Source organism: Armigeres subalbatus, chromosome 1, assembly GCF_024139115.2.
Source record: "Armigeres subalbatus isolate Guangzhou_Male chromosome 1, GZ_Asu_2, whole genome shotgun sequence".
NCBI lineage: Eukaryota > Metazoa > Arthropoda > Insecta > Diptera > Culicidae > Armigeres > Armigeres subalbatus.
Genome location: NC_085139.1, coordinates 190,376,653 through 190,403,734, shown reverse-complemented (window position 1 = coordinate 190,403,734; position 27,082 = coordinate 190,376,653). Strand labels below are relative to the sequence as shown.

At 42.9% G+C, this 27,082-nt stretch overlaps 2 protein-coding genes across 4 annotated transcripts in view; one reads left to right on the top strand and one right to left on the bottom strand.

Annotated features, from left to right (window-relative positions):
• The first annotated feature begins 1,499 nt into the window (after window positions 1–1,499).
• LOC134205624 (tigger transposable element-derived protein 6-like) lies at window positions 1,500–21,576 on the top strand. 2 transcript variants are annotated; one of them, XM_062681041.1, is made up of 4 exons: window positions 1,500–1,728; window positions 2,897–3,721; window positions 18,727–19,203; window positions 19,262–21,576. In XM_062681041.1, exons 3-4 carry the CDS (start codon window positions 18,892–18,894, stop codon window positions 20,024–20,026), a joined length of 1,077 nt encoding a protein of 358 aa, XP_062537025.1. In that variant the 5' UTR covers window positions 1,500–1,728; window positions 2,897–3,721; window positions 18,727–18,891; the 3' UTR covers window positions 20,027–21,576. The 2 variants fall into 2 exon arrangements, with proteins under 2 accessions (XP_062537025.1, XP_062537026.1); XM_062681042.1 differs by lacking the exons at window positions 1,500–1,728; window positions 2,897–3,721 and having other exon boundaries at window positions 17,826–19,203.
• Window positions 7,460–27,082, bottom strand: part of LOC134205622 (G2/mitotic-specific cyclin-B3) — a 67,132-nt gene continuing 47,509 nt past the window's right edge. For both annotated transcript variants that reach the window (XM_062681037.1, XM_062681038.1), the window contains exons 3-6: window positions 23,374–23,704; window positions 22,510–23,313; window positions 22,119–22,449; window positions 7,460–8,364 (exon numbers count right to left, since the gene is read on the bottom strand). In XM_062681037.1, the coding sequence (XP_062537021.1) occupies window positions 8,099–8,364; window positions 22,119–22,449; window positions 22,510–23,313; window positions 23,374–23,704 (1,732 nt within the window). In that variant the 3' untranslated portion in view covers window positions 7,460–8,098. The remainder of the gene's footprint in view (window positions 8,365–22,118; window positions 22,450–22,509; window positions 23,314–23,373; window positions 23,705–27,082) is intronic.

Genomic DNA, 27,082 nt, shown 5'->3' with positions numbered 1-27,082 from the left:
GGTTAAATATTTCTAAATCCATTAGAGTTAGAAAGTGGCCATCTTCTACAAAGTTATCCGAATTATCTGTTAGGTTGGTTATTATGTAAGATTTAAAAGGGTAGTCAAAACTAGAGGCCTGAATAAGAGAAACGCGGATAGAAAATATGACTCTGCCAACACTGCATTCAATCTTCTCCGTCAAAGAACAACACATGAAAAGGAAGAAATGGTTTATGATGATAAAATCTCACAATCCGCTATTTTATGTGTCCACATCACATAACAATAGAATCCAATAAACAATGGCATTTCATTTCATAATCTATAAATGACTTGCATATATTATTGCAAACTAATGTAAAATACATTAAATTTTATTTATTTAAAAATGACATAAAATCGCATTTGGCCGTTTTCAGTATTTGAGCCAACATTTTGGCTGCTTGACAGATCTCCTGCTCGATTGGCTGCTGTTTTTTGACGGTTCGATTGGCGGCACATACCTATCCACGTTTCTCTTATTCAGGCCTCTAGTTAAAACCAGAAGTTTAGTTTGAAACCGCAATACTCGTTGGCGCTCGAGTTGAGTCGAATCGAGTCAAGTACGAGACACTGAAGATGGCCTTACTGTAGAAGTCGAACTAAGTATCTGTCAAAGGTACAACCAAGTGGTGGAATTAAATGGAATTGCACGAACTCGTCTTATGGCCTCGCTTATGGCAAGTACTTTGTAGAATACGGCAATATTCTGAAAATTCCAGATTTTGAGATATTTACCCTATCAGTTTATTTCTAATACACTAGCGCCGCTAAGCGATTGTGTTTAAAACTAAACTTGCTTGCATCATGACGGTTTTCACCACCCGAACAACTTTGTGGAATACGGCAATATTCTAAAAATTTCAATATTCTAAAAATGTCTAACCTAGCAGGTTATTTCTTATACACTAGCGCCACCAAGCGGTTATATCTTAATCTAAACCTGCGTTGGTCATAATGGTTTTGACCACCCGAACAACTTTGTAGAAGGCGGCAATATTCTATTAATTATATATTTTGAGATACCTGACCTATCAGGCTATTTCCAATATACTAGCGCCGCCAAGCGGTTGTATTATTAACTAAACTTGCTTTCGTCATGATGGTTTTAATCATCCGAACAACTTTGTAGAAGACGGCAATATTCTTAAGATTTCAACTATCGAAATATCTAACCTTTTAGGTTATTTCCAATTCACTAGCGCCGCCAAGCGGTTGTATTTCAAATTAAACTTGTTTTCGTCATGATGGTTTTGACCTCCCGAACAAATTTGTAGAAGACGCCAATATTCTAAAAAATCCAGATTTCGAGATATCTAACCTATCAGGTTATTTCATATGCACTAGCGCCGCCAATCAGTTGAAATCCAAACTAAACTGACCTTCATCACAATGGTTTTGATGATGAATAACCGAAAAAAAAATCAGAAGGCGGCACATTTTTTATTTATGCGTTACTGTTTATTTCCGTGTGATGGTTTGGCAACGGTTGGAGCGGGTCGCCAAATTTGCCAACTCGCTATTCACCGAAGGTTGCGTTTACATTTCCCAAACCCGTTTACCAACGACCGGTGCGAGTTCGCGTCATGATAGAGGTTGCTATTTTGGCTTTATTTACGCACTGGTGGGGATCGTCTAATGCATTCGTGTCAGGAAGTATGTGTCTAAAATTTTGATTTACAAATAATTGAAACGAAATTCAGAAATGTTCGTCCTTTTCCTTCAAGAGAGGAAACCATCATTGGCGTATAACTAACGAAAAATTCTAGGGGGGGCTAAATTTTTGACGTAGGATTACGTCCTTCGCGAAGATAGGGAGGTATTCTGCATATTCAAATTTGAGACCTTTACGAAAAGTACCGATTTTCGAGATTTTGGTATCAATCGATAGACGATCTCTTTAAGATTTTCCCCAACAATTAAAAACAATGGATTAGAATATGCGCTGGCCGTCGCCGAAAGAAGCAGTACTCAAGAGAAATATCCACGCAATGCTTAGACTATCGTTTCGCTTCTATCAGTGATTAGAAACGCGCTTTGTGGAAAGAAAATCTGTTCTTCTTAGGCGTCGATTGCGGTCTCGGGATATCAGTGGCGGTGCTGAACTTTTATTCTTAGCGGGAAATCATTGAGCGGCCGTCGGACAGCAGCAGCAGTGAATTTTTAACACACGGTTCAATTTAACGTTTGATAGCTGTGAGTGATTCGAAAGACGCATTGTGGATTGAAAATCGACTCTTTTCAGGACCAGCATTTTATGAAAAGAAAGGGTTGATAGCAAACAATAGCGTCGGTACTGAAGGAGGTTTCCGTCAGTATCGGAATCACAAACGCTCGTCGGAGAGCAACGCTGCAGAAACTGATATTCAAAATTAGGATTTTATTTCTGTTTGAAATTGGGAAGAAACATTATTGAAAACAAATCGGTTTTTCACAGATACACTAGAGGAGGTTGAGCCGAGACGAACATACTTCAAATTGCAAATCATAATCGTTTGGCGACGCTGCAGAAGTTTTTTCTCCATGGATGGCAAATTATCTGATGTTGATGTCAGAGTAGACAAAAAAAAATTTCTTTCACAATTCTGATTTTGCCTGTGATTGAAAAGGCGCATTTCGAGCTGAAGTTCGAAAATTTGTTAAAATAGATTCAATGTTTCGTATAGAGGGAGATGTGAATGAAGAAAACTCATTCCTAGAAGTTACGCCTATAAATGATCAGAGAGCTAGATAAATACAATATTCATGCAAGGTGGCAAACATTCTAGGGGGGGCTAAATTAGTTCTAGGTGGGGCTATAGCCCCCCCCTGCTGCTTGGTAGCCCCCCTGTAGTTACGCCAATGGAAACCATCTCATAATCTTTTTTCTCTTCAGCTTCAGCTTCTCCTTGAACTCCTTTTCTTGTCCTTACGAATAAATTGTCAGTCCCTTCTTCTGGGCAAACAAAGGATTGTGTAAAGCATGTGGTACTGTAGACCGGAGGCGCCGCCATAACGACAACCCGTGCCGAAGTCTGCAACGAACTGCAATGTGGATGCTCTGCGTTATTTGGTCATCTGGGAGAAATAGTGCCACGATAACCTGCGAGGATATTAGCTCAGAGCTGGAACTTGCCTGTGGGACGCTTTGCCTCACAGTGCCAGCCGCTGTCGAAAGCATAACACTAGTCTTGAAAACACCGACAACAGCCAGCACTTGGGAAGCGCTTTGTGTAATATTTCTTCGACGATTTGTCGGGGCCCTTTCCCGGATAAGAGGACTGCTGCTGCTTGGTAGTTACCTGGAATTTTTGGCGAGACAGTATGTGTTGGCGTTTGAAATAAACGAGTACTGACCTGTAGGGCGTTTTGCTTCACAGTGCCAGCCGTTGCCGAAATTACTACACGATTGTATCCCGATCTACCGGACACATCCGGCACTGAGGGAAGACTTCGTGTAGCTATGCCGATGAGATAATTTTGCTGATACCGTTTTAAGACCTCTCACCATTCAGAGTTGCTCGTATAATCGCGTTTGGTGCAGACTCATACCACTGGCGGTCCCACCGGAGTCGTATCGCCTGTTTCACCATTCGTAGCGTATCTTCGCCAGTGATAAACGTGTCGATGACAAGCTGTTCCCTGGCCTCGTTCGATAGTTGATCAGCCACAGTATTTCCGTTCACACCAATATGCCCGGGGATCCAGCAGAAACGGTTAGGTTTGTTTTGTGCTGTTTGTTCTATTTCCTGGATCCACGGATGTTTCGATGCTCCCGATTCTAAAGCCCCAATCACAATGTCAACGAAACGGCAAATTTGACAGTTAGCCCATATATTTTCTGTCAAATTTGCCTTTTCCGTTGCCATTCCGCTAACATTGTGTTTGGGGCTTAACGCCAACAAGCAGCTTGTTGCGGAGAGGTAACCAGGCTTCGGAATTCTAACTCATATGAATAAAAGCCTGCGATTAATCCATTAAGCGGAGTGTGATTTTTCATGGTCCCCTATGAGGAAGTATTCTCAAACAACATTTTTATCCGGATAGAATGGCGGGTGATAAATTCGTGAGCGCTCGCCGGATAATTTATTTTAATCCACAAATTTTCCTTCTCGTCGCCTCACCAGATAAATTTTACAAGCATATTAACAAAAAAATAGGACCGCAACGGGATTCGAACCCAAAACAATTTTGAAATATTTAGAACGCCCACTATAACCACGCCACCACATGAATTGATTGAAAGCAAAGGGAAAAACTGCTGTATTGAACCTTCTGCTTATCGTGGCGCATCGTCAGATTCAATCAGCTTGGAGAAGCAAAGTAAGCAGCATTTGATTTTTGCGAAACATGGGAAGAAGGATAACAATTTTTCGCACCATCGCTTGTGCCGGAGTTTATGGCCCGTTTACATATGAGCTAGTTCTAGCGGACAATCCACTATCCGACAATACTAGCGCGATATTAGCACAATGTAAACAGGAATTGTCCTCGCTAATAAGCGTTTACATTATGCTAATTTCGTGCTAGTATTGTCGGATAGCCGCAGAGCTTCCCAAACCTTTGGGTATGCGACCCACCTAGCAAAATTCTATATGTCTCGCGACCCACCTATGAAAAAATGCATTTTACCAAGTAGTATTAAGCATTAATTGAATTAGAATGTAATCTGTTTCGGCTTCTTCCACATAAAAAATATTCACGTTACCTGTACAAATGCAAAACATGTCGAGCATGGTATTGTTTGTCAAAATGTTAGCGTTTTTATTTTACTTCATTAAGGGGATAGCTTTTAGGCATAATAGTTTAAATAAAATAGCGTGGTGATAGATATTTAAAATAAAATGCGGTTTGAACTTGGAATAATGTTCATGAAAAAAATGATCAAAAGGTTCGGCATTCGAGCTTCAATTAATATTTGTTCTGCGCGACTCACCAACAATCTGCTCGCGACCCCCCTGGGGGTCGGGACCCACAGTTTGGGAAACCATGGGATAGCGCATTGTCCGCTAGAACTAGCTCATATGTAAACGGGCCATTACGCACTGTAATTTATCCGGATAAAATGCATGGTGGAGTGATCAGTTGTCGTGTGAGTGAGTGAGAAATCCGAGCCCTGGAGGTAACACAAGTTTTGAATTTTTTCGAGTAAATTAAATTGATTGGTACTAGTGAGAATAGATTGAGTACGCGCTTCTTGACGAAACTTTTGGTAGCATGCGAGAGGTATCACAAGTTTTGTATCTTAATCGGACTCGCTGTATCACTGTAATGCTTGCAAAACTCTGTTTCTTTTTACTAACTTATGTTTTTTGCTGTATAGCGATGTTATATGTTAATGTTATTTATATCTGTGGAAATAGTCGGATCGTTTATTGTTTGCCAAATCTGATTAAAATTGATTATTATTAATTATCTTAAAGATAAATCGTCTAGCATAAACCTTTGTAGGGGTATGTGGCGGGACCATCATCATCATCATCAGAGTCTGTTAGTATCGCCATGTCGTCATTGATATTTCGCATAGTTATCGCCTTCTTGATGGCCGCGGAGAAGACGCTGCATTCTTTCGGGAGACTAAACTTTCGGACTAGGCCATGGGAGTGGAAGGCGGACCCTACCTTGTCATCATGCTTGGAGCCATCTGTGTAAATTACTGTCGACCTGTGAAATTTGGTCAAAAGTAGCTTTGCATCCCATTGACGGTTTATGGGCTTGCCAAACACGATTGCTCTGCCTTATAATCTGACCGACAGCGAGAGGCGATGTACCCGTTGTCGAGTACACGGTTGGAAGCTCGATGAACCAGCGGAAGGATGCTGTTCTGTCGACATTTAGCTAACATCCGAAAGGCCGTCCGTGCGATAGATTGAACTGCCAATAGTTCTAACGGTAGATTGCCAGCTTCAGCCACGATCGAGTTAATCGGGCCAGTTACGAATGCTCCGAAAGCGTAGCGGACCATTGCATTGTATGCGAGACTTTGCAGTGTTTCCGGACCTTCTCGGCTAACTTGTCCTATTCCATACGTCAACTTTGCGGTGACTAAAGCCAAGCCCACCTGCAAAAGAGTAGTGCGATTGCTACGCGAAAGTTTCGCTCCGATCATCTGCAGGATCCTTAGTCGCGATTCGCAAGTTTTTTTTGGCAATCTTACAGTGCGGTTTGAACATAAGTGTTCGGTCGAGAGTGACACCTAGAATCCTCAAGCGGAACTCCAATACATTTTCCAAATCAATATCTTCCACATAACGTACATAGGGGCAGTAGGGGCAATATGAACATACGGGGCAATATGAGCCACCCTCAATTTGAGCTTCTTGACAAGTTTTATCATGTAAAAGTTATATGATCTTTAAGAGAATGCTCCACATATGCATCAACGTGAAAACCGCATTAAAATTCAATTCGGACATGAAAATACACTTGAAAATGTAAATTTTCGCTGCATAGGCAGAATTATTATAAGATTTTAAAGTTTATAAATAAGGTTTTGACACAAAACTGATTGAAATACAGGTCAAAATAGTATCTCAATCAAAAGATCTATTATAAATGAATATTGTGCACACATTTTTGTACTGATACAAATCTGAATTAATAATAAAACTTTTTTTTTACAGAACCACTCTCTACGGGGCAATATGGGCATACCTGCACAGAGCAAGATATTAGGCCTTAATAAGGCAACAAGTTCAAATTTCAGTTGCCGAATACAAGAACATTATCAAGCATGTTAGATCCATTACGGATAAATAACAACACCACATTATTGCGCTCGAAACAGAAAAAATGATCATAGATCAATTGAAATGTGTCTGTGCAAACGGTGAAAAGTAGCAAATCGGTTCGGTCCGCTGTTGTGCGGCTTATTTTTCTCATTTTGTATGGAATACTCTAGGCTGTTGTTGGAATATCATATTCATCTATATTACGACACTTTTCTCTCCCAAAACAACATTTTGGATGGATGGCCCATATTGCCCCGTATAGTCGGGAACACACATTAAAATCAATACATTTTTAAAAGTGCATTCCAACAATTTCCAAACACATTTTTCATCATTCATCGACGTTATATGAAAGGTAACACTCCCTAGTATAAGTCAACTACATTTGAATGATAATTTTTAGAGCTCTTCTGCGCTTTTCGGAACGATTTCCTTAGGCGGCCCATATTGCCCCGATCACCCCTATTCACATATGAGTTTACATAACACAGCAAGTCATGTTTATCAGAAAACCTAGATGAGTACGTTGGATCTGGAGTAGACTGAGTACACTGGCTGGAGACTGTCGACTGGCGGCCCAAAAACGAGCGACCTGGAACAAGACATTACACGGAGTGTACGACTAATGTAGATAGATAGATGGGTAGTTAGATCGATAAAAATATTAAATCTATTGATTTCAAAAATGCACCCCATAACATCTTTTTATCTTTAAATAAAAGAAAGGCTTCCATTTCACGTTTTTATTGAAAAGATATGTTCACTTTGTAAAGAGGAACGTATGGTTTGCTTGTATTGTTGCTAACTGTCACTAACCGCAAATCAACGCTATTGTAGAAAAACCACCGGAGATGTGTCCGACTTGCGGTTAGCGGCAGTTTACTCCAAATGCAGTTCTCAAAATAATTAGCTTTTTTTTTATTCAATTTAATCATCATTTGAGGAGACTTTTCGGCCTTTGTCAGACGGTAATTTAAATAATATGACTAAAAAATCGTATGCCTATTAACTCGAACCGCTAGGTGTTTCTCCTTATGACATTTCGTTCACAAAGACCACTTGAACTAAAATTCAAAAGAAAAAAACTAAAAACATCCAACGGAAAAAATCAAAAATAGAGGGAACAAATTTAAATCTTCAAATCAAATTCACTTTCACGTGCTGCTAACATGTTTAAAAAACGCATTCAAAATATACATTAGTTACATTTGTGAAGATTTTCTCATTTTGTTGGCAGGCTACATCCGAAGCATCCCTATTTTTTACACACAGTTGGATATTACGGTAGGACGTGGCAAATATTTATAAGATATATCCCTCATTATTACAGGGTGCACACATAAAGAACAGTTATTTTGTACACCCAACTATACGCTAGTCGTCGTCGTTGCTGTCGCGGAAGTATGATGAGATCGAGATGTAGTTGCCGTTGTCGCGTGTTTGCCACTTGGAAGCTGATAGCCGGTAGTGTCAAATAGTTTGGCCAAATCAGTGATGAACTGCTTTTTTGCTGACTCAAAGAACAATTCATGGGAGTACTTATGACGAACGGTGTTGAGTGACTCCTTCGGTTTGCGTGTCATGATGTTGTTCAGTAGAATCGCAATTTCGGCGAAATCTTCGATTTTGTAACCTGAGGAAAGATAAAGTTAAAAAGTTAATTTAATTGCTGGATTGGTACTGTATAATTTAAATATAGGGGTAGGTAGAAGTAAAACATGGAGAGAAAAAAGAAATCTTCAAGGAATACCCTCATGAATTTCCTAAAAAAAATTAGTGGGGGGTTTCTAAATATTTTTTTGGAGGTATAACAATTACATCAGTAGGATTTTCGAATGATTTTCCGAGGAATTTGTGGATAACTTTCTGGAGGAATTTATAAAGTTCCCGGAGGAGCATATAGAAGGATTTCTGGTAGAAACATATTATTTTGTAGGAGGTAGAGAAATGGCTGAAATCCACAAGGAGAACACGAGGAAACGACAAAGTAGATAAAATAATTAAAATGTGATTTATGAATTACTTAGTGAACACCTAGAAAGTCTCGAGAAAACCAAAATTAGGTTGGATTATAAATTATGTACGGATCTTCCTTGTTTGGTTTGGCGACGATATTTCATGGTTTTTGTTCTATGTCAATACTATCAAACTCAATGTAAGTTATGTCTTATAAAAAGTAGAAACTGTTCGTGCATTTAGTCTATTTTATTGTCATTCCTTTGTCAAGGTAGTCTAAGACTATTTTTATGTTCTAACAAGTAGCTTAATTGTTTCCAAGCTAACTGTTATTATCTCTATAATGTACCAACGATTAGTTATGAGTCAGGTAATAGTATTCACTTTTCGGTGGCAAAGTGAAGCATCATCACGAATATTCCCACACGAAGCCGTCATAAGATTGTTCATATACCATCATTATAATGTAGGGGAAACTGGGGTAATGTGCACTCCCGGGGCAAAGCGACCCTTTGACGTTTTTGAGGACATTTTCGGCGCATTTTCAGGAGTGTTCACAACAGCGAATCTCGAACTACGAATCTAGCAGTAAACATTCTTGAAAGTATGTCTGAAACACCGCCAAAAGAGCTGTTCGGAATAATTTTAGGAAATTGTCTTCGGAATCACCGTCTACGTTTACAGCTGATCAAAGCTGAAATGAGTAATTATTACCAATAGTTCAAATGTCAATTGAAGGTTTGCTACTCACAATTTAGTTTCCTATCCGTTATCCTCTTGCGGACGGGTCTCGCTAGGTCGATACTGGCAATATGCAAATACCTATTTTACATAATTCGAAATTAATTGTTCATAGGTAATAAGTTATTGAAATTATAAATAGTTTCCACTTATTGTATATAGGCGTAGGAATAAGGATATTTTGAGAGTAACTTACTATGAATTCACTATAGCAATCCTCAGACCAATCTGTGTACTTTGCATATAGCCTAACCTGAATTTCGAGTCGTACCTATTTTTCACAATTTAGTTAGTTTTAAGTAGAAATCTTTATCAAATTCAATGCAACTTACTTGTATAGTAACGAATATAATAAATTCTTAATAAAGTAGTATTAAATATCGGATATAATTTAACTTTTCGACGTATTTTAATTTTGCGACACACTTCCACGTTCCTTGAATGCCTATCTATGCTTTGTTTTGCTTTGGGTCTGCAAATATATCTTGCCTCTTCATTGTTTGGAGTTATCAATTTCGCAGTCTCCCGAACCAACGTCAAACACTTCTGCAGGGATGTTGTGGTCAGCCCAGTGGTGTTGATCGGAACATACCCCGGCCCGTGAACTTGGTCCGGAGGAGCTAACCGGAACAACGTCACCATCACTAATCTCCAACGGAGCGAGCTTCGCAACGGCCCGCTTGAGTACTCCACTGTTGGTTCGAACGAATGCTTGTCGTACTCTCCCATCTTCAGAAACGATAGGTTCCTCTACAACACCACGTACCCAGCACTTCCGCTTCTCTCCATCGACGATGTAAACCAGATCACCAGCCTTTAAATTGTTTATCTCTCTGAACCACTTCTTCCGTTGACTGATCGATGGAATGTATTCCTTGATCCACCTGTTCCACATATTTTCGGCCAACTCCTGTGAGCGTTTGAACGAATTTCTCAGAGCTTCTGCAGAAGGTACCGGCGGTGCTACAACCAGTGGTTCATTTGGCGAGCTGCCACGGAGAAAATGGTTTGGGCTGAGTGCTTCAGCGTTGTCCGTTTCCTGGCTGACATACACGAGTGGGCGAGAATTTATAATGTCTTCAGCTTCGGCAATCGATGTTAGGAGGATTTCGTCGGTCAATCGTTTTCCATCGTCAATTGCTGCCAGTACCTCCTTCACTGACCTCACAAGTCTCTCCCAAACTCCCCCCATGTGGGGAGAGGCCGGAGGATTGAAAGTCCATTTTGTTCGAGCTGACGTGAATTCATCGGCGCATTCCATCCCAATACAGCGAACCTTGTCAATCATTTCTTTACTCGCACCCCGCAGATTGGTCCCGTTGTCCGAGAAGATTTCTGTTGGTGTACCACGTCGGCATATAAAACGGCGGATTGTCATTAAACAGGATTGGGTAGTAAGTGAATGCGCTACTTCGAGATGAACTGATCTGACGACTAAACACGTGAATAGAACTATCCATCTCTTCTCACTGCGACGGCCTACCGTGACTACGAATGGGCCCAGATAATCCACGCCTACAAAATTGAAGGGCCTCAGAAATGGAGTCAATCTCTGTACCGGCAATGCTGCCATTCTAGGAATCCGTGGACGAGTTTTGTTAATCCTGCACCACTTACAATCTTTCATGACCCTGGTGATAACTGCGCCCACCGCTTGTACGAAGAATCGTTGCCGTAATTCATTCTTCACCGTCTCCCTATATCCATGACCAAATCGTTCGTGGTAGTGTTGAACGATCTTCATTGTAACCTCGTGCTCTTTGGGCAAAACTATGGGAAAACGAAGGTCAAACGATAGGAACTCTGCACGTTCCACGCGACTTTCCATCCGTAGAATTCCGTCGCCATCAATAAGGGGCGTCAGTTTGTAAAGGAAGCTTGACCATGAGTCGGTCCAGAAAACCTGTTGCGCTATGTTGAACGTGTGATTACTTCGTACTGCTACCGCTAACCTTGCTCCTAATACTGCTGCCTGCAGTTCCAACCGTGGCACAGACATTGGTTTCAACGGTGCTACTTTGACACGGCTCGATACCAACACACACTGTATCCTTCCGTTAACAACTGCCCGAAAATATGCCGAGCATCCGTATGCACCTTTACTGGCATCAGTAATGATGTGGAGTTGAAGGTCTTGAATGTCCGCCGAACTTGCTTGCCCGAAGTAGCTCCGGGGTATGCGAATGGCCTCGATACTCAGAAGTGCTTTCGTCCATCGAGTCCATTTTTCGAACGACTGACCATCGATGGGCTCGTCCCAGCTGCAGCCAGTTCTCCACAAGTTTTGTATCAATATTCGTCCATACACCGTGAATGGTGATAATAGCCCAAGGGGGTCAAACATTGACATTACTGAGCTCAAAACGATCCTTTTGGAAGGAACAGAATCCCCATGAAGCATTAAATGATATTCAGGACGTGTAGCCGTGGAGAAAGAAAGAACATCATCCACTGGATTCCAGACTATTCCAAGGACGCGTTCAGTCGACGTTTCCTTGTCTTGATGAAAGCGCACAGTAGAGGTTATCGGCTGTTCTCCCATCGCTTCCAGGAAATTTGGAGAATTCGACACCCAATTTCTGATGTGAAACGCGAGAATGGAATAATTTCCCATCGGTAGCTATCTTGATGGCTTCGTCAACGGTATCTACACTATCATAATAATCATCTACATAGTGTTTGTTGATTATTGCTGCTGATGCTTCCGGAAATTGTTGCTCGAATTGCGTCGCATTCAAGTTTTTTTTTATAAATTGGGCAGAGCATGGAGAACACTTCGCCCTAAATGTTCCGACGTCCATCACATAGGTTTCAGGAGAGCTACCCGGATCTCGTCGGAAGAGGAAGCTTTGGAACTTTCTGTCTGCCCTTCTTATACGGAACTGGTGGTACATCTCCTTAATGTCTCCACCAAACGCCACGCATCTTTCTCGAAACTTGCTGATTACAGATTGCAAAGGCACAAGCTGATCAGGGCTAGTTACGAGCTCCGAGTTTAGTAATATCCCATTAACGGATGCTCTCGCGTCCCACACAAGATGAACCTTTCCTGGTTTCCGAGGATTAATAACTACGTTCAGAGGAATATACCAGACATTTCCCTTCGCCATATCTGCCAGTTCGTCGACGGTAGCTTTATGCGCATAGCCTTTTATCAGGTACTCAGCTATTAACTGATGAACCTTCGAACCAAGTTCCGGATCTCGCTCCAGCTTTCTCTCTAACGCTTTCAATCGTGAGACAGCCATTGGGTAGCTATCTGGGAATCTCTGCTCATCTCGTCGCCACAGTAATCCGGTTTCGTACCGGTCTCCAACTCGCTTTGTTGTTGTCTGCATTATGTTCCGAGCCCGCGCATCTTCGTTTGATTCTGCCACAGAGGCTACCGAGGGATCGTCCAACAAAAACTGAGAACGCATGGCGTCGTGTAGCTCCTGGTTGGTCATTGGTTCCAACGAGTGAAGGTTGACTCTTACTTCTGATACTACGGTTCCGCTCGGTTGCGGGCCGTAAACCGTCCACCCTAGCTTGGATTTAACACCGATCGGCTCGCCAGGTGATCCAACTCGTGATTCGAGTGGAGCAAACACATTTAGGTTATCCAGTCCAAGGATGATTCTAGGCTCTTCAATCTCGTAGCTCGCTACGGGAATATTGTCGAGATGTGGGTATCGGTCAGCTAATTTTGTATACTGGAGACTCTGTTTTGGAAGTTTTAGTTCGGCAACAGTGCGAACGTCTTTCAACGGCAACTTTTCATCCGATTCACGCGCTGAAATCATAAGGTTGACTCTTTTGGACGTAGTTTCGAATCTCTTCACATTGCCTGTCCATGTTACTACCAGCGGTTCCGCGCGCCCTCGGGCATCCAACTCTCTAGCTACGGCATCTTCAACCAGAGTAGATGACGAACCTTCATCCAAGAATGCCAGTATATCCAGTGCATGGTCCCCGAAATATAGAGTTACGGGCACCATCCGGAAGATCACTCCGCGGCTCAGTGCGCCGTGCGCGTTGCACGCAATGTCCATAAGCTGCACGGATCCCTCAGCATGATGCAATAGAGGGTGATGACCACCTTGACATCCATTGATATTGCAGCGAATCCTGAAGGTACAACGACTCTTCCCGTGGTTGTTCAAACACAGGGCACAGAGCTTGTGTTGCTCCACGACCTTTAATCTGTTCGCAAAACTGAACCTTTTAAAATCGTCGCAGAAGCGCAGTTTGTGATCCGACCTTCTACAGACGAGACAGGACTTGGTTTCCTTCGAGGGGGTGGAACTGCCGGTAGGCCAGAAGAAGAATGGTGAACTTTTATATACTCCTTTCGTTTTGGTTTCCCTTTCCCGCGATGCGATGGTTCTCGGGTGTCACACAAAAAGAGTGTCGATAACTCTGATACTTCGGATGCATCTGCTACGATGTCGTTCATAAAATCGGTGAATATTGTCAAAGCAGATCCTATCGTGCTCCGTTTGAAACGGACCCAGTCCATTTTGTGATTCGACGGTAGTTTCTCCACCAATTCCTGGACAAGCATTGGGTTATTAAGGTGATCCGCTAGTTTAGCCGCCTCCAAGTGATCGTTATTTCAAACTGCAAGCGGTCGGCCGTTTGCGCTTGTGCATTCCGCACTTTCGTGAGAAGAGTCAGCTGTTTCTCCGGTCGTTGATGACATCCGGTACCGACTCCGGAAGGACTAGCCGGCTTCGGACAGCTTCGAGAGCATCTCTTTGAAGACAATATTGGAGTCGTTTCAGATTATCTTAGTTAGAGAAACCGCAGGCCTTAGTGGTATATTCGAAGCAACTTATGAACTTTGACCACTTCTCTGCTTCACCCTTGAAGACAGGCAGGTTTTTCGATACGGCTTGGCGAGCTGCCAATTGTTCCTGGGATAATTTCACTGTTTGCTGTTGTGACCGATCTTGCGGTGGTGGTATATTTTCCCCCGGCCTATTCTTCCTCCCATTCCGCACGATTCTTCCGAGTAGTTCGCGGTCTTCGGAAGTACATCCGAAATCTTCCCCTGCGGGGTATTCTAAATTACCTTTTTCCTCAGGTGCATCATCCTCTTCGATTTCACCATAGTCTTCACTATCCGCTATTGAGCAGGATAGTTTGGATTTCGCTCCATTTCTACCTTGATCCTGCTGCTTCAGCCAGAACTGGACCTTCTTATCGAACGATAATTCGTTGTCGTTCTTCAGCTTCTCCCCTCCAACAGCACCTTCTGTTTCTTCGGAAATACTCTTCGCAATTGCTTTCTTCGCATCTTGAAAATGCTCGTGCAGCTTCTTACGTTCGCTAGCAAATCTAGCTTCTTCTTTCAACTGCCTTTCCAACATCTCCCGTTCCTCCCTCAATTGGCGCTCCTTTAGATCTCTATCTTGCTGCATCTGCTTTTCATGAAATTCTTTCTCCTTTCGACAACGTTTTTCTTGAAGGACACGCTCCATATCGAGACGCTTTTCTCGAATGATCATCTCCTCCTCTAAGGCTTTTTCCATAGCACGTTGTTCGGCTTCTAACTTACGCAGTTCTTCGTTCAGACCTGCTGTTCCCTCGGGGATGGAGGGTTGGATCGATCCTCTTTCACTCTTGGACTTCGAGCTCCCCTTCTTGCTTGAACTCCTCTTTGTTAGCTTTGGGACTTGCAGTTCGTCGCTGCACTTGTCACAGCTCCAATCCGAATCTTTGATTGCTGCCGTAACTCCGACACACGAGAAATGCGCCCATGACTGGCAAGTGTCACACTGCACCATGTCGCATATTTTGTTTGACTTACGGCACTTCATGCAGTCACCCACAGTCGAGTCCATCCTTTGAGGTTAAATTCTTTGATTTAATGTTCGGAATAATTTTAGGAAATTGTCTTCGGAATCACCGTCTACGTTTACAGCTGATCAAAGCTAAAATGAGTATTTATTACCAATAGTTCAAATGTCAATTGAAGGTTTGCTACTCACAATTTAGTTTCCTATCCGTTATCCTCTTGCGGACGGGTCTCGCTAGGTCGATACTGGCAATATGCAAATACCTATTTTACATAATTCGAAATTAATTGTTCATAGGTAATAAGTTATTGAAATTATAAATAGTTTCCACTTATTGTATATAGGCGTAGGAATAAGGATATTTTGAGAGTAACTTACTATGAATTCACTATAGCAATCCTCAGACCAATCTGTGTACTTTGCATATAGCCTAACCTGAATTTCGAATCGTACCTATTTTTCACAATTTAGTTAGTTTTAAGTAGAAATCTTTATCAAATTCAATGCAACTTACTTGTATAGTAACGAATATAATAAATTCTTAATAAAGTAGTATTAAATATCGGATATAATTTAACTTTTCGACGTATTTTAATTTTGCGACACACTTCCACGTTCCTTGAATGCCTATCTATGCTTTGTTTTGCTTTGGGTCTGCAAATATATCTTGCCTCTTCATTGTTTGGAGTTATCAATTCCGCAGTCTCTCGAACCAACGTCACACACTTCTGCAGGGATGTTGTGGTCAGCCCAGTGGTGTTGATCGGAACAAGAGCCAAAGGGTCGTTTTGCCCCGGGGGTGCATTTTAGCCCAGTTTACCCTATGGTATTTTTTTTGCTCTTCGAAGTGAGACATAAAAAAATAAGACTGGCACCATGTTCCTAGCTTGAAAAATAATTCTACTCAGAGAATCCAGCAGTCGATTCCCTACGAATGTTTGAATACATTGTCAATAAATGCCTAGCTAGCTAAATATAAGCGTGGCTACGACTCATCGTCACAGGGAACGCATCAGAAAAGTATTGCCGAAAAGAAAAACAACTCACATCATTATCACTGATGAAAAAGGCCTCTGTCTGACTGCACTACCATTCAAGGCTCCAAGACACGATGTCCGTTGGATCACATGCACATGCGTAAAATCAGTGCGTCAATGCCAGATATATGACGCGGCACCAAACAAAAATAGTCAACATGTGATACCACCACGACAGGATATGTCTTTGGTTGCCATCTCAGTGCTAATGGCGTGAGCCCACCAATCGCATCAAGATCACATATCCGCATCAATGTATTTCAAAAACATAATATATTTCAAACTAAGTATTTAAACTCATCGACATGTTTGTAAGGAACAACTGGGATTCACTGAGTAGAAGCTACCAAAAGTAACCACCACAGCACATGCTTGTGAAATACTCGTGCAATTAGAGGACCTGATGTTTTGCATTAGACAAATTAAATGGACGCAATAAAATGACAAAACACAAAATTCCCATAGGCATATCTGCGGATGATGGGGTCAACGTTGATAAGTAAAGTGTCTGCCTCTGCATATTGTTAGTACACATTAACATTAGACAAATGAATGGGAATGAGGCATGGCATATGAATGACCATATGTTAAGTTGTGGTTGGTACTAAACGATACGTACATTAAAACAGGGTTATATTATAGGGTTAGAGACAAAAGGTCGAAAGGACAAAAAGTCGAAAGACAAAATGCCGAACGGGAAAAAAGGTCGAGAGAAACAAAAGGTTAAAAGAGGCAAAAGGTCGAAATATACAAGAAACTGTAACGGAGGGAATCAATCAGGCACAACACAAGTTTTATTCATTATCAATCAAATCAACTATCTTCTTTTATCTTTATGAGAACTATCTAGATATTCATAATAATATTTCCTAATAATTACTCGATCTTTGATTGATGAGATGAGTATTACCTCTGCTTGAAGTTAAATAAATTTCACAAATTCCTTTGGAATACAGCCAACTTGTAATCAACTTGTTCTTGATCAACCTTTCGTCCTTTTGTCCTTTAGACGTTTTGTCTTTTCGAACTTTTGAACTGATTGAGTAAATAAGGGCTGATTAATTAGAAGCAATTCTAATTATGTATTTATTTATGAGTTTTTTTATTCCTTCCTTTATTTGGTGGGCACTCTGTGTTTCTTAACCGCTACTGTGTCGTGATCTACTTCCGCTGGACAGAATCTACACATAATCTATTTTTAGACATTAGTTATTGTTATTATTACCGGGGTCCATCTCATCGTGAGTCCATTGTGTACATTTGACCATATCGTGAATCCAATTTCTCGCTGCTTTGTTCGGTTGCCATTTATCCAAGTACGTGCTTCCGAGAAGAACAATTTTTCAGTCGTCATCGATGCTGCGCACACCAAACCGCTACCACCATCTTTGTTTTGGTTGCACCTCTGGCAAGGGCTTGGTGGAGGGGCTGGGAATCGAACCCATGACCATCCGGTTATAAGGTGAATGTGTATTAGGGTGGCTCAAAAAACACTTTTTCAAAATTTTTGATGGGCCGCCCTCTTATTCGGTTCTATTTGATGCCCTGATGCTCTGGACAAAATTTCAGCCAAATCGGTCAACGTTTGGGTAGTGCTAAACTCGTTGGAATTTTATATGGAAAATGTATGCAGAAACATCCAAAAACAGTGATTTGCAGTTGGACAGCACAATTTACGATCAAGAACCATGATACTCATTCAGTTCTTGTAAAATAAAATACAGAATGTTATGCTGAAAACCGCGAGAAGATTAGAGTTTATTACGCAAAGATATTAGCATTTTACTGGAGTGTTGTAGGGGTGAATTTATTTCTTTTCAAAGGTAAAAGAAACGAAATTTGCTCAAACCCCACTGCAGAGAAATGCTAATAACTTAGCCGGGCAAATTCTAATCTTCTCGCGGTTTTCTGCATAACATTCTGTATTAAATTCTCCAAGATCTAAATGAGTATCATAGTTCTTCATCGTAAGTTGTGTAGTCCAGCTGCAATTCACTGTTTTTGGATGTTTCTGCATACATTTTTCCATATAAACTTCCAACGAGTTCAGCACCGCCAAAACGTTGACCGATATGGCTGAAATTTTGGCCAGAGCATCAGGGCATAAAATAGAACCGAATAAGAGGGCGGCCCATCAAAAAAATTGAACAAAGTTTTTCCCATACTAATTTGAGCCACCCTAATGTGTATCCACCAACGCTATGATACTCCCTCTATTTATTAGTTTTATTTCGAGAAGTTTTGAAAAAAAAAGTTGTTTGTTTCTTTATTGGAGACACTTCGCACCACCATGGATTGATTTACAACTAATTGAAACGAAATTCAGAAATTTTACTAATCATACTACATGGAGCATGTTAGTTGTTGTTTTCATTATAAATACTTATAATCAAATTTTTTCAAAAATTCAAAAGTTACTAAACTTGTTTTGTTATTGATACCCATCTCAATTAGTTTTCAATTTGTTCTCATCGACAGCAGAAATAGGGGAACCCGGGGCAAAAAGGCTACCCAGCACGCTGTTCCTCGTCGAACGCTGATCAACTATTTGAAAAGTCCAGATCGACAGATTGATACTTGCGACTTGGGTCACTTTCATCCAGTGTTTAATCCGCAGCAGGAGGACGAGCTCGTTCAGCATTCAACATGGAACAACGACTCTTTGGACTGACAACTCGCGACTTCAGAAGCTTGGCGTTCCAGCTCGCGGTGAAGAACAAAATTAAACATCCGTTCAACACCGAGTCCCAATTGGCCGGTGAAGATTGGTTACATGGTTTCCGTCAACGCCACCCTGAACTGTGCCTGCGTATTCCTGAGGCAACATCCGCGGCCCGCGCTGCAGGATTCAACCGAGTGGCGGTATCGAATTTTTTCGCTATTCTTCAGGCTGTCAAGGAAGCTAAAGATTTCCCAGCGAGCCGAACGTACAATGTTGATGAAACATCAGCTGTGACCGTAAGTAAACCGGAAGTTGTTGAAATTTAAATTGACCTTATCACAAACATTTTTATAGGTGCAAACCAAAAAATCAAAAGTGCTGGCGCTGAAAGGAAGACGACAGGTGGGCTGCCTGACTTCCGCTGAGAGAGGTGTCTTGACCACAGCTTGTGTATGTATGTCAGCAACGGGGTACTACATACCTCCTATGCTCATATTCCCGCGAGCACGCCTCACGGAGTCCCTGAAGACTGGTGCCCCGCCAGAAACTCTATTCAGCTGCAATGGTAGTGGTTGGATGACAATGACCGATTTCAATACGTGGTTCAATCACTTTTTGGAACACAGCCGGCCGACTGCTGCAGCACCAGTGTTGCTGATTCTAGATGGGCACGTCACGCATACCAAAAACATAGCCTTCCTCAAAAAAGCCCAGCAAAACCACGTGACGGTGGTTAGTTTGCCTCCTCATTGCAGCCATCGTATGCAGCCCCTCGATGTGAGTTTCATGGCTCCCCTCAAATCGAGCTTTTCGAAAGCAATCGAAGCTTTCCTCAGGCGGAATCCAGGAAAGGTTGTCACAGACAATGATGCGAGTGCCTTGTTCGGAGAAGCCTACTTGAAGACCGCAACAGCTTCTGTGGCACAGAGTGGATTCAAAGCTACAGGAATTGTACCCTTTAATCAGTTCATTTTCACTGCGGCCGATTTCGCACCGTCCGACGTAACTGATGTTCCGGAAGCCATGGACCAACCCGCTGAAGATGACGCTCTTACAATACTGCCGCATCCTGAGCATGTCGATCAATCTGCCGAGCTATCTATTTATTTATTTATTTAAGGCCTACATCAACAGACTACTTATGTCCTAATGATGGTAATAAAAAAAGATATAAGTATACATATCGTCAAAAACTTAAAAAAAAATGGACACAAACACTAAAACAGCTATCTATTGCGAAGTGAAAAATTCTTTGAATCTTCGACGCAGTGTCTGACGAGGCAGGTTGAAGTCGAATATTGTAGAAACCCTGTTGAATATACGCTGTAATCCTTCAATACTACCGTTCATACTGTAGTTAGTCCGACGAAATGGCATTCTTAGCATAGCGTTATTGCGAAGTGTTCTCGGCTGTATATTAATCTGTTCCAAAATGTCACTACAATCTATTCGGCCTTGCAAAACGTCTGCAACAAGTACAGCTCGAGCGGTGTTACGGCGTTCTCTTAGCGGCTCCAGATCGATAAGCCGACAGCGGCTTTCATAATTTGGCAGGCGTAATGGATCTCTCCACGGTAGTCTACGCAGAGCAAATCGTAGGAAGCGTCGTTGCACGGACTCAATTCGTTCGGCACCGTTCGTATAATTGGGATTCCAAACGGCGGAGCAATACTCCAGTATCGACCGCACCAGTGAGCAATACAAAGACTTTAGACATCAATACCATCTACCAATCGAATTCATCAATACCCATCGTTGGAACTTCATATCGAAGATGACGACGGGGGCTTCTTTCTCGGATTCGACGAATCTGACCAACCGATTTTTCAGAACTTCGATGGGGTTTATGTCGATGAACCTATGCCTTGCTCCAGCAAGGCAGCTGCCAACATATCATTCGCAGGGAGTGCGTTTGATGTCACTCCTGAAGATATCCTTCCGTTACCAAAGGTAACCGTCGAGAAAATTCGTAAGAAGTCAAGGCGTGAAAAGGCAACAGAATTGTCATTTGATTCATATCGGTTTTGATTTAGTTTTGATTTAGTTTTGAAGATAGTAATCTACATTACATTTTGCGTACGAAAAACGTCTGATTTAGTGGTGTTTAAACCATGTAATCATTGAAAAAGCGATAGCCGATCAAAGCTCAGGATGGAGATCTTTCAAGTCGGCCATTTGCACCACCGGAGGTGTACAGGATCCATCCATGAGTAAGTAATCATTGAAAATGCTTAAGGTGACCTTCTTGCCCTGGGTTCCCCTAGTTGTGGATTTGTTTTCACAATATGATTTTTATGCAAGATAATTCGATATTTTAACCTTACCGGTAAGACTGAAAAGATATCAACCTAAGTTATCAAAATCCGAGTAAAAATCCGCGATTTCACTACATCAAAACAACTTATCAATTTGATCTCAATCTTTGTTCGAGATACATCATAAATATACAAATATTTTATAAATTTTATGATGCGCGAAGATGGGCACAAAAACTAGAGATTATTTGAAATCTGTGTTCTAGACAAATGCGTGTTTTTTAGGAAAGCACATCTATCTAGACGGAAGAGAAGATAGGGAGAAAAAAGAGTAAGACATTATAATATTAGAGAGGAATTCTAAGTACCAGCTGCTCAGCAGGTGTTCGTTCATTAACAGATGTCTGCGGTACATAATTCGTGTCTGGTGCCCTCACAACTGGGTCTCAAAGAACGAGCTCCATCGTCGTTCTTACCAGAGGCCGATAACAACTGAAATTCTGGAACGGAAGTGGGGCTGGGTCGGCCACACCTTATGTATGGGGCGCAAACGAAATCTATAAACAAGCATTAGAGTGGAATCCAGCTGCAAATCGCTGCAGTGGCAAAATAGAGGCTCGTGGCGGCGAAGCCTGAATGAAGAAATAAAAGAAGTCGACCGAAATTCAACCTGGCAACAGATTGAAGCGATAGCTGGACATCGCTCAGGATGGAGATTTTTCAAGTCGGCCCTTTGCACCACCGGGGGTGTACGTACAGGACCCATAAGTAAAGTACGTGAATACTAAGTACCGTAAAACAATACTAACCACGAGATGATGTACCGCGAAACTAACATACTCTAGAGAAATGTGTAAAATTGCAATAGCCCTCCAAGAATATCAAGCGGATCCAACGTTCAATAATTAAACTAATTATTAAAAGATAAAAGAGTGGAAATATCGTTTTTACAATACCTGAATAAAATTCCAGTGTCTTGTTCCAACCAGGCAAATTATTCATTCGCATAGCGATAAACAATGCCGCACATGCCAACTTAGAGTCCCGCAGACCAACGATAGCGTACTCCATCAACGTGAACTCCAGGATGTAGCGTGCCAGTGTCAGCACCTGCATATCAATGCGATTGACGCGGGCGTAGCGCCTGAGAAACCGATAGGACAGCGGAATACCAAGATCGTATCCTATAGTTTTGAACACGTTTATCTCCATTAGGATCATCTCTCGCCGTTGATAAGCGCCGTCGCAAATGTACTGAAAGTCGTCCACTGTGGGTGGGACTCGTTCCTACCAAAATAGTTGATTCAGGATTATTCATGAAACTAACTTATTAGTAAAATGACTCACATCAAACTTTGAAGCAATAAACAGTGCAGCCGCTCCTAGAAGCTGCAATGAATCTTTCTGAACTTCGGCTCGCGAAAGATAAATATCTACAATTTTCACCGCCAAGTAGAGTGTTTCGTGATTCAGTTCGAACGATTCCTGAATCTCAACCATCCAATCGACTAGAAGTGCTCGCATCCATTTACTGATGTGCGGCTGCGTTGGCATATAATCGGGAACCACAAACTGCGCCTCCCGATCTTTTTGGTAGTTGAATATATCTTGTGCGTAGTGCGACACCTGAAATACGTCGTTCCAATTCGACAAGTCGTAGTCTTCGATTCCCTCCGGCGTTTGTTTTTTGGGAGATAAGGAGCCTTCTTTCTTGCTACTTTTATCTTCATCTTGGGGAGTCCTTGTTTTCAGAGATGCAAAGTTTTCCGACAGTCGTAGAGAGCCACTGGACGTAATGTCCTCCAGTGCCGATACGTATAAACTATCTTCAGTCTTTTCAAATTCATTGGAAATCCTTCTTTTGGGCGCTTTACCATGTTGAGCAGTGGACGCAGCAGGAGCCAAGGCTGTTGTTTGCAGTTTGTGGCCAGCCTCGAAGGTAGTCTCCTTAGTCTTAACAATAGTTTTGGTCACGGCCGAAATACCGGTCTTCAAGGGGTGCCCAATGGATAGATGGCTTTTCCCATGTTCATTGCTAGTGACGTTAGAACTCTTCCCACTAAGTTGTTGGCGGCTGGCTGCACGAGTCAGGATTTTGGTAGCCGCTCGTGTCTTTGGTCCATCGAGATCGGGTTTGGTGAAAATTTCCGTCTGTGAAATAATATATTTGTCAGTACCTAATATTATAAAAATATTTTAAAAAATACTTACAACAGTTTTGTTGGTCGTGATTTTGTTCTTATTGTTGTGACCAATATTGTTTGCAATCTGTTGGATTATTTGGGAGGCATGTTTGCTAATGCTGGTTGTTTCTTTGGTGGCCCCTTTGGCGGTGTTGTGACCGTTTTTGAGCGCACTAATGCCAGTATCTGTATCATTATCAGTCTTAATTACAACAGCATTGGTCAAATTTCCAAGTGCTGATCGCTTCACGCCTCTATCATTTTTCAGTGGGCTATGATCAGCTTTTCGCTTGGTCCGCTGTACTGATTGAAGGTCCGAATCGGGGTTTTGGTTCTGATTTGGGGCAGTGTTTTTTGATCTGCGAAAGGAAAATTAGTTTCAATCATGTATTAATTTATTGTGTTTGATAATCTTATTAATCTGAAAATTGATTTAAAAGACGCATCCCAAAATATATCACAAACATTAACGCACGCCGAATACATCCGAATGAAATTTCTTAATCTTCGTAGCCGTGCGATAAGGGATGTCAATCGTCTAGACGCATGTGCTGTGGAGTGTCGATTTCTGCCCTGGTAAAGAGAAAACTTTTCGTAAAGCGAAAAATTCTCCCCGTGTCCACTAGGTGTTGTGTGAATGTCCTGTCCATTGTGTCATGCTAGATGTTAAATATTCAGTCTGTGCGACCTCTGGTCGAAGACGGTAATTCTGTCTTTATAAACATTCTCAAAGCTAATGAATGCTGTCTTTTATTCGGGGCTTACTTCAATTCTCCGCTACTCTAACATTTATTGTTTTGATCTTTTTGGAAGGCTAAAACAGATAAATTTTATCCCAATTTTGTTTATGATCCCTTAGCAAGATTTTACATTTATTACATGTTTTTTTACTTTCTTATACTACGTAGTTGTACCGAAAGTCCATCATTTCACTCCGAAAACAAACTCGGAGACCCACGTGTATGTTTCTTTACAAGGGATGAAAGCTTTAAAAACTCTGCGCGACAGACATCGAGTAATGCTCAAGACGAACAGAGCGGGGCTCCTGCTAAAAACATGCCTCCCGTAAACACAGAAGGTGCGGGTCCCTTGTCCTTTTTGTCTCGGGTTGGTCTGCCACGAACAACCTGACTAACGGCTATCGCAGGGGACGCTATAGCGCAATGCGCCGACTTCGTTTTCGGGTTCTAGAAGTGGTCAGACAGTTCCGGTGGTGAATTATGTCGTCCGCACTGGCGGAGCCCTATATACCCAAAGCGCTTCCTTTTTCCTTTCTTCAGCAGGTTCGAGTGCCGGTGTTGGTTCGACGATTCCGGTTGGCAGAAGGCTTCCAGTTCATCGGCGGCCCGACGACCCGAGTCCAAACCCCGCTCACTGCGTTGGATACTCCCCGGAATCGACGCGTCTTCGCTGATATCGTCTCCATCTGCAGTATTTGCGTCACGACTCTGCTGACCACATTCCACGTATCTTCTTTGTGGCGCATTCGTTCTGCAATGCTGTCTGCCCTTAGGGCAGGCATTTCTCCACGTACTACCGCAAGCTTCGTAGAATAGAATACCACGTGCTCTGGAGTTTTCTCTACGTTAACACACGCCAAACAGAAAGGCGACGACCCATGGCCAAACCATGGGAACAGTCGATTCCGGACAAAAACTAGGTGAGGTAAAAGTTCATCTTTCCATTGTCCCTGTTCACCCACGTCGACACATTGAGGATGAGTCGGTAGGTCCATCTTCCATAATCCGCATTGTCCCGCTCCTGCAGCCACTTGACCATAGAGTCCAGTCTCACCGTCTTCCTTACATCTCTGGTACCTTTCTGTTGGTAGCTCTGGTTTCAGAGTCCTCACCGAAGATATCACTTCGCGTTTGCTGACCGGCATCATTTCCGTTTTGTGGTGTGCCAGCTGCAGTATGACTCCATTCATCCAGGTTTCTACTGCGTCGATCATGTCCACCATCAGCATTTCTACCTCTTCCATCGACTCACCGCTTATCGATAGAATAACATCGCGAATCCGTAAATTTTCACGCCTTTCGACAACTTCAGCGTTGGGAGCCTTGTGGAACGCCCGCCATAACCCTGATCGACCTTCATCCCGAATCGTAAACCAGGATCCGGTTCTGGAAGTAGCTCCTAAGGGTTTCACACAGGAAGTTGGGGATCCGCATTCCGTGCAGCACTGCGGCGATGGCCAAACGCGTTTTGACGTCAATCGTTACTACCGCGCAGAACAGATTATCGCTCCTCGTTTTCTTGGATGCCTTCTCTGCTACTTCAATGGCTGTTCTGATTGCATCCACCGTCGATCTGTTTTTTTCCGAGCTGCTTTGCCGATAGACCGGTCTCGCCCGTCTTACAGTTTTTTTGGGGGTTCCGCAGAGCTATTGGGAAGAGCCCCGCGATGATTCTCTCCAGCATCTCTGGAGACCGCTTTGTAGGGGCCAACGCCCCACGTGTCTTGGCCATTACGATCCTATAGGTGTCACCCCATGGATTCGCGTTGGCACTTTGACACAGGCCCTCGAAGCAGGCTTTTTGGTTGATCTAATCTCAGTCTTCAGAGCGGCTCTAGCAGCCACGAACGCCACCCGTCGTTCAACACGCTCCTCTTCTGTGCGTGCCCGTAGGCAGGCGCGGCGCAGGTTCGCAATTGCTTGAGTCCACCAGTAAGCCGGTGGCCTCCCATTCGTAGGGTGGACTTTCCTAGGCATGGCGGCATCGCATGCACGCGAGAGTACTGTTACTAGCTGCTCGCCGCTCAGACCGAGAGTATTGTGCTCGCGGCGGAGCGCTTCCTTAAACACCTCGTCGTCGAAGTATGATGTCTTCCACATACGAGGGCTAGGCCTCGCTCCTTCTTCCGTCCGCTGAATGCTGGTCGTATAGTCGATACTGTAGCGAACCGCCAGGTGGTCGCTGTGAGTGTAGCCATCATCTACCCTCCAGTTCGAACTACTCGTTTGGCCAGGGCTCCAGAACGTAACGTCGATAATCGACTCGGCCCCGTTCCAGCTGTAGGTACTTTTGGTACCGACATTAGCCAAGTCCACATCCAACATGGCCAGTGATTCCAGCAGGATCTTCCCCCGTTGATTCGTGGATCGGCTTCCCCATTCCACGGCCCAAGCGTTGAAGTTCCCCGCTACCACCACCGGCAAACGCCCCATCAAGTTAGCCGTCAAACAATCTAGCATACGACCGAACTGCTCGATCGACCATCGAGGAGACGCATAGCAGCTGCAGAAGAAGACCCCGTTGACTTTGGCAATGACGAAGTCCTCGTGTGTCGAAGACACCAACTCTTGGACTGGGTATTTCCCCGTTGTCCATATCGCCGCCATTTTAGACCCATCGGTGACCCAATTACCGTTCCTGGCAGATGATCCCCGGCGGCAGATCTACCCTACTCCGACAGGGAGTTCCCCGACGTTGGAATTTCCCTCGGAACCGACGACTCGCTTCCATGTAAGACTTGTTGAATATCTTTTACCACTTTTAACATTTTTGGTGTCTTCCAGATCGGCGCAGGTCTGGAGGCCTTTTTTACTTCAGCGAGTGACCGGTCCGAATGCCAAAGTCGATCCAGCGATTCCGGATGGAGCATAGCGTCCGGTTTAATGGTGCTCCGACGACCCGAAACCAGTGCTACAACGCGTCACGTTCTACTCGGCCTAGTTCCCGACGATAAATCTAGCCTACTCCGACTAGAGGGCTTCCAGCTCGATCGCAGT

Coding starts and splice junctions, on each gene's coding strand:
- LOC134205624 (XM_062681041.1), top strand. CDS start 18,892: ATGGAACAACGACTCTTTGGACTGACAACTCGCGACTTCAGAAGCTTG. Junction 19,204..19,261: donor ATGAAACATCAGCTGTGACC/GTAAGTAAACCG, acceptor ACATTTTTATAG/GTGCAAACCAAAAAATCAAA.